This window comes from Habropoda laboriosa, unplaced genomic scaffold, assembly GCF_001263275.1.
Source record: "Habropoda laboriosa isolate 0110345459 unplaced genomic scaffold, ASM126327v1 scaffold38, whole genome shotgun sequence".
In the NCBI taxonomy this organism is placed as follows: Eukaryota; Metazoa; Arthropoda; class Insecta; order Hymenoptera; family Apidae; genus Habropoda; species Habropoda laboriosa.
In genome coordinates, this window is record NW_017100163.1 from 1,163,441 (window position 1) to 1,170,761 (window position 7,321).

The 7,321-nt window shown below is 33.4% G+C and overlaps 1 protein-coding gene across 1 annotated transcript in view; it reads left to right on the forward strand.

The window, feature by feature from the left end:
• Positions 1-7,321, forward strand: part of LOC108578529 (MFS-type transporter SLC18B1-like) — a 24,683-nt gene that overhangs the window by 9,403 nt on the left and 7,959 nt on the right. The window contains exon 2 of the mRNA XM_017941882.1: positions 4,980-5,075. Coding sequence (XP_017797371.1) covers positions 4,980-5,075 — 96 coding nt within the window. The remainder of the gene's footprint in view (positions 1-4,979; positions 5,076-7,321) is intronic.

Sequence of the window (7,321 nt, forward strand, 5' to 3'; positions counted from 1 at the left end):
ATAAATTATAATGGTTGATTCTTGGCTGAGCAAAAATCTTCCTTCTCGACATTACACTTACGAGTTTAGTATTATACTTGGTTGCTTGAAAAGGATTTGAGCCCGATCTTGCTTGTATCAAACGACGACTATACAGATACTGCTCTACTTTAAAGTTCAGGGTAACTCTGAACTGTGACTGCCCCAGAGCCTCGGAAATCATGCCCTTATATATCCAAAAATCTGTATTTTTTGGGTGATGGGGGCCCTAATTTTGCCATGAGAACGAAACGCGTTCGTTTACTTTATCTCAAGGGGGTGAGCTCTAGGCGGATGTCTCGGCGCCGCCGTGTCGGCTAGACTGCGTACGTAACAAATGATTAAAAATGAAATTTTTCTATTATATTACGAAGTTAGCCAATTTTAAAATAATTTTAGTAATTAAATAACTACACTCACTGGGTCAAAAATGTCTTCGCATATCTCATTAGAATTTATTTAGCGTTGTATCGTTTTAACAGAGAAGGTAGCAAGTAAATAATATTTAAGTTACTTAATTTAGACATATAACATTTTCTATTAGTACAGAGAAAAATGATTTACATTCATTTGTTAACAATTAAACTAAGGAAAAAAAATTTCCGTACAGTATCTAAGAACTCAGCAAAGTGTCTACAAACAAGGCTTCAAAGGCAAATACAAGTTAGTTTCCTGTTCACAAGCAAATAGAAAAGACATTACTCAAAATATTTTTCCCATAATGAAAAGTATCTGTTTGTATTCATTTTTGTTTGTTTAATTATTAACAAATTAATGTAAATTATTTTTCTTTGTACTAATAGTGAATGTTATGTTTCTAAATGAAATACCGTAAATATTTTTTATTTGCTACTTTCTCCTTTAAAATTATACAACGCTAAGTAAATTCTAATGTATACGGAGACTTTTTTGACTGTCGATCGGTTTCTTCGATTTCCCGAAAATAAGATCCAGTGGAATTTTTTCCTTCATCTTTTCACCTATTCAATTAATTTCAAATCAGAATCCTCTCTTCTATCACTTTCTTCTTGTATCTCTAATCGAAACAGTAAATACGATTCGTCCTGGGTCACAAAACACGCGCTCATTAGGAGCTGTAGAGACCTATCATTATCACTTTGTCTCGTGTTAAAACGCGCAGAATACATCGCAGACGAAAGTTTCAAATCAGCCACGATAAATTTTATCATTTGATTACACTGTTGTCGCAATTTAGCATAATTTGTCTATGGGCCAGTATATAATTACATGTGTAAAACAACCGATTATCCATCGAAATGGAGGAAAAATATCTCGATTAAAAGGCAAACGAACCAAGAAGTTTCGTCAGATTCTACGACCTTGATGAAATTTGTCCGACATTCATTGAAAACCATTTCTCTTATCTTGTGGCAATTAAATTACTAGCTACGTAGATCGGCATGAAGAATTTTCTTGTTAACGTTAATTCAATTATGCTGCTTTGCGTTTGACACTATTTTTAACTTTGAAATTAAGAATAATATATGCTTCTTACAGATTTAATTTTCATGTAAATTAAGTTTAATTTAGTGGTCATTTAATGCTGGAGTATTATACGAAAGATCGATAGAAAATTCACGAGTTATTTGCCGTCGACTTTTCTGCTTTTCAACATTAAGCATTCATGTATCACAAAAACTACACTTAACACTTTCATTAAACGAGAAAAGTTATTCTTCGATTCATGCTCATGCAAAGTATATGGAAAAGAAAGTTAGAGCGTCAAGAATTCAACCTATGTTGATATTTTTCCATAATTAAGTATTTTTATGTGACTTTTCAACTTAGATTTAATACTCTGGTAAAACTTGTAATTCAATTATAACTCTTCGTGTTAATCTGAAGAGAGCATTCTTTTAACGAATTGTTAATACAATATTCATTTCAACGAGAATCTCAATCTAAATTTCATTTCCACACATTTATCCTACACTCGTCTTGTACATAAATAAAACAGGATCTATCAATGCTTAATACTCAAATAATTCTCTTATATTCTACCTCGTGAACAAAACACTACATGAGCAGGAAAGAAAAGAGGATTATGACCAGACTTAAGCTGCGTCTACACTATATAACAAAACAGTGTTATAAAACAAATTGCTTTATAACCTTGTTAAGACTATACCTTTTGCCAGGGGCGTATCTATATAACTAACAGCGCCTAGGGCAGTGTTCTTCAACCTTTTAACACCCGCGGCCCGGTGAAAATAGGAGAAATATTTCGCGGACCGGCGTCAGCCAGAAATGAAAACCAATGTAGATAGAATTTTATTTATTAAATGTAATGTTATAAAATTACAATTTTTCGTTAGTGCGACATCTGCTGCTGCTTCTTTGTAAGCAAATTTGATATACCTGGTTGCAGCGTTGTTTCTAAGAGACGAAGCGCTGCATTAACATCCATTTGATATCTCTGTTTGGTTTTTATTACTGACATAGCAAATATTTAGCAAATTCTTGCGGACCGGCGCCGGGTGAAGACCACTGGCCTAGAGCAAGCGCAAAATTTGCCCCTCGCATGCATATCATTCCAGTTGCACCTTTTTTTCAACTTCTTCGTTAAACACGATTTGGACTCTGGAGAAAAGCGATAAACACTAGGTTTACGGGTCGCGTCATTTTGACGCATTTCGAATTTCACAAGGGCAACTACAGAAACTGTTTACATTTCTCTCCTACCATTTATGCTTATTACAAATTTTATGTAAATATATAATATCACATAGTTTCATTTATAAGTTAATAGTGTATAATATGCTGTTTTTTAAATGAAATAAGTTGTTTTTTACACGTATCCGTAGAGATACTCTTCGTTCAAAATAAGAATAACCTCGTTTCGCGCATGGGACGTGCCTAAGGCAGGGTTAGAACGTCCAGACCCCCACTTAACTGCCTACGTTCTTCTCCGTCTTACCCTCTGCTACGCTCTCTGTCTATGCGCAGAACGGACGAAAATCGATCCGAGAGCGAGGTTACTCTTATTTTGAACGAACAGTAGGTATATAAGAAATGTCCGTAAACCTAGTGTTAACGAGTCATGCGAAGCACATGAACGACAAGCGTAAACTACTAACCTAAAAATAAATTTATTCAAGAAACACTATTTCTTTCGGCTTTCTTGCGCCCCCTGACATTGGCGCAACCAGGACATGTGCCCTACTTGCCCCACCCTAGATACGCCTCTGCCTTTTGGTACTATAGTAACAAGTCTGTACCAAGTTTTTATTTTTTCCTTTTCTCAACTCTCTCTGAAACAGTCCAATCGACATTCGAATTTTTTTTCTATTTCGGTTGAATCCATCTCCATGCCAACACCTAATTCAGCCCACACATGATGCTTCTTATTTCTGTCTTTAAAGTTCGTAGACATAGTGCCCCATAAGATACGTTTCTCTCGTAACAGTTTAATTAAACGAGCGATTCCTTCTTTCGTCCATTCCCTTTTATAATTGTAAAAAACAATATCAAACAATGAATGAATGTTTGCTGGTGAAAGGTATGTAACAACTAGACTGAGATGCCGAATCGCTTGCATTCAATACATGGAAAAAGTCTGGTAACCGTATCATACTGGTTTGGACTAACTGGCAACACGTCGCATAACAATGTTTTGCAACTATCTTTGATCTTTACCGACACTTGATGGATAACAAAAAAAAAGTTACTTAACGTAATATTACATTTCTTTCTCTTTTTCTAACAAGCTTTATAACTTCGCTATATAACTTGTTATACAGTTGTACGTTTAACCCTTTGGATTCGAGTGGCGATTGAGAAGCGACATTATTGCTTACTAGTTGGTAAATAATTAATCGAGACTCTCTTATAGGTAATATTTTACAGAACAACAGGTCTACGGGCCTCCCATTAATGGCTAAGCAATGAAATAGTTTGAAACAACCAACTTCTAATGAAATATTACAAGATCTTGTATAATATAAAAATACATTAAATATTTAAATAAAATACTAATATTTGTCAACATATGTACGATTTATATCTGTGTTAATTCTAAAAAATTTCATCAATTTGTTAGCAAATACTATACATCAATTTTGAAAGCAATAAATATTAATTTTTTAGTATAAACAAGTAGCAAGATTTACTGCTTCCCTATATGTTCGAGTGCAAAAGATTAAATGCACATCAATATCTAATGCAACATAAAAAAATTTTCCTTTCATCTTGAAACTATTTAAATTACGCATGAAAATTTTCTCACTAGAGAAGATAATTAGGTGGTCTGTTTTACATGGCTCGCCCAGTACACGTAGTGTAAACGCAGCTTTAGAAGTGGCCATTTCAAAATAATTTAATTAGCTTAATAATGAAAATGAAACTATCTTTCTGTAACCTCTGCATCCACATAATATCGATAAATCATACACTCTACGAGTGCAGAGGATTTCGAGCTTAACGCAGAAGTATAAACTGAGTCCAGACGTGGCTCTGATATTACAAAAGTACACAAAAGAAACTTTTCTAAAAAATCTAAATACCAAAATCGTAAAAAAAGTCGATTTAAATTTATCGCTAATGACTTAGCAGTAGATGCAACGTAAAGTTTGCAATAAAAGAAGAAAAATGAAAAACAAAACGCTGTACATAGTAAATAGAAAAATAATAATTTCATCCCAGTTATCTTCTGTAAGGAAACCACCACCAAAGTTCCAGTGACAGAAATTTTTCTCGCATTCTGAAATCTCGAGTACCGTTCCCTATCCACGTTCGTGAGTCTTCGCCGCGTGAACTGTCTAAAGTTTATCGGGATTTATCACGACCAGTGTTAATTGCAGTCGAACGCGCGATAATGCGTCGAAATGCGTAATAATAACACGGAATCGTCTAACATCTCCAATCCAAGGCGTAAGACCAAGGATTCTTGCTTCACTTGGATCGAACATTGTCGAAAATTTTCACGTCTTTTTTGTTTATAGGCCTCGATGAAAGGTGCCACAGCATCGGAGTATGGATTGGTCTTCGGAGTGTTCGAATTGGTCGTATTCATCATTAGCCCTGTCTATGGACAAAACGTAAGTGAAATAATTAAACATTACCTTACTAGTTTGTCATTGTTACTAATGGACTATTTTAATTCGTCCAATTTTCCTGTCGGTGCATTACAGTGAATTTATATTTGAATGAAATGATCGTAACTATTATATACTCTGGCTGAAGTGTTTTGAATTTTACAACAGAGCATATTGAATAATTGTAGTATTTATTTAAAGAGAATATATTAAACTTTTTTAATAGTGAAAATTAATTACGTATGGACAAACGTGGGAGAAATAATTCGTTATTATCTTACTTGTTGGTGCATTAGTAGAAGGAATTTATATTTGAATGCAATGGTCGTAATTATATTCTGACTGAAGTGTTTTAAATTTTACAGCAGAACATAAGGTAAAGGTACCAGTAGTTGACCAGTTAAGAGAAATCCTCCACACGAACAATAGTAACCACTTGCTCTGTGATTAAATAGCGAGAGTCGATGCCTGAAGATACTCTTCAAGCCTTCTAGATTATGTAACAATACCAATTTTTTGGCCACTTCCATAATCGCCTGTACATTTCCATGGATGAAATAAAAATAAAAATAAATAAAAAAAAATTTTTTTAAATAAATAAATAAATTTCTAAAATAAATAATTAAGTAAATGCATTTTAATTTTCCGGTGGTGTTTATAATATCACGCACATGGTTATTTTAAAAAAGTGGACACTGGACGGAGTCAATAATTGACCGTGGATCAGTCAATAGTTGACCATGCGGTCATCCACTAAAACGCAGTATGCTACAAAATTTAGAACTATATTTTGTACTTCTAACAAAGTTAAATGCAAAATGGATACATTATAAATCGTAAACAAATTTAAATAACTCACGTCAGTAATTGACCACCCCGGTCAACTTCTAAAACTATTAGAATAACAAGATTCAGAATTTGACCCCCCAATAAACTATTGCTTTTTGTGGTTAGAATAACAAAAACGTTGCATTTATCACTTAGAAAACGTTAAAACGCAGTATGCTAGAAAATTTAAAACTATATTTTGTACTTCTAACAAAGTTAAATGCAAAATGGATACATTATAAATCGTAAACAAATTTAAATAACTCACGTCAGTAATTGACCACCCCGGTCAACTTCTAAAACTCTTAGAATAACAAGATTCAGAATTTGACCCCCCAATAAACTATTGTTTTTTGTGGTTAGAATAACAAAAACGTTGCATTTATCACTTAGAAAACGCTGTGAGAATTTAATAAGTAAATAATTCAGTCACGAAGAGTTCTCAACGTATGGATTTGTTTACCTGAATCGTACAGCTGTTCTTAACAGAAACGTTAAGGAAATAGCAATATAGAGGCGTATTACTTACCTTAATGAATTTAGACGTCCGTTGTTACTACGCGTACTTCATTTCACATGTAATTCTTTTGAAATTTAATCGATAGATGTCTTGACATGTCAGGTGCATTTTTTTCAAAAGAGAATCACTTATAAAAACCTTATTTTTTACGTTTTGCTAAAAACTGGTCAACTACTGGTACCTTTACCTTAATGAATAATTGTCATATTTATTTAAAGAGGATATATTAAACATTTGCTGCTTAAATTTTGTTGGTACTAAAAATCATTTGACAACTAATGTTAGTTTTTCAGGAGGAAATAAAGAATAAATTAATAAAAGAAACTAAAGAGCTAACTAAAACAAGTTCTAGTTAAAAGATGAGTAAAATACAAAGATCATTGATAATGTGAAAGAAGAATATCCTCTTAAAAGCAACTCTTATGTTTAGAAGAAGTTTGACGTAGTTATTTTCACATCAGTTGTATAGAAAAAGAAATCACTCGAGCAACAGAAGATTAACTAACGCAAATACTTGCACAAACAAGAAATTATTCGCCTACCTTTTTTTATTCGAATAAAAGCTTCATAATTAAGCAATAAAACATATCTATGATACACAATCACGAAATAAAATTGAACAATCCTAGCAATGATGTTTCGAAAAGAATGTCAGCCATTTCTGTTCGTTGATAGAAGTCAACAAAGCTAGGAGACGCCAGATCTGCTTACTTCACTGTCGCAGGTTTGCCTGTTTTTAGGCGATCGCGTTTTATCAGCGAGGTTTTTTCCTCTTCTCCTGACGAAATACCTAACGATTATGTCCATTCGTGTCTAAATAAAGCAGCAAATTTACTAAACACGGTCATTACATTGGTTATCAGAAAAAAGAAGGCGTCTAAAATCGTCGAATCTAATCTGT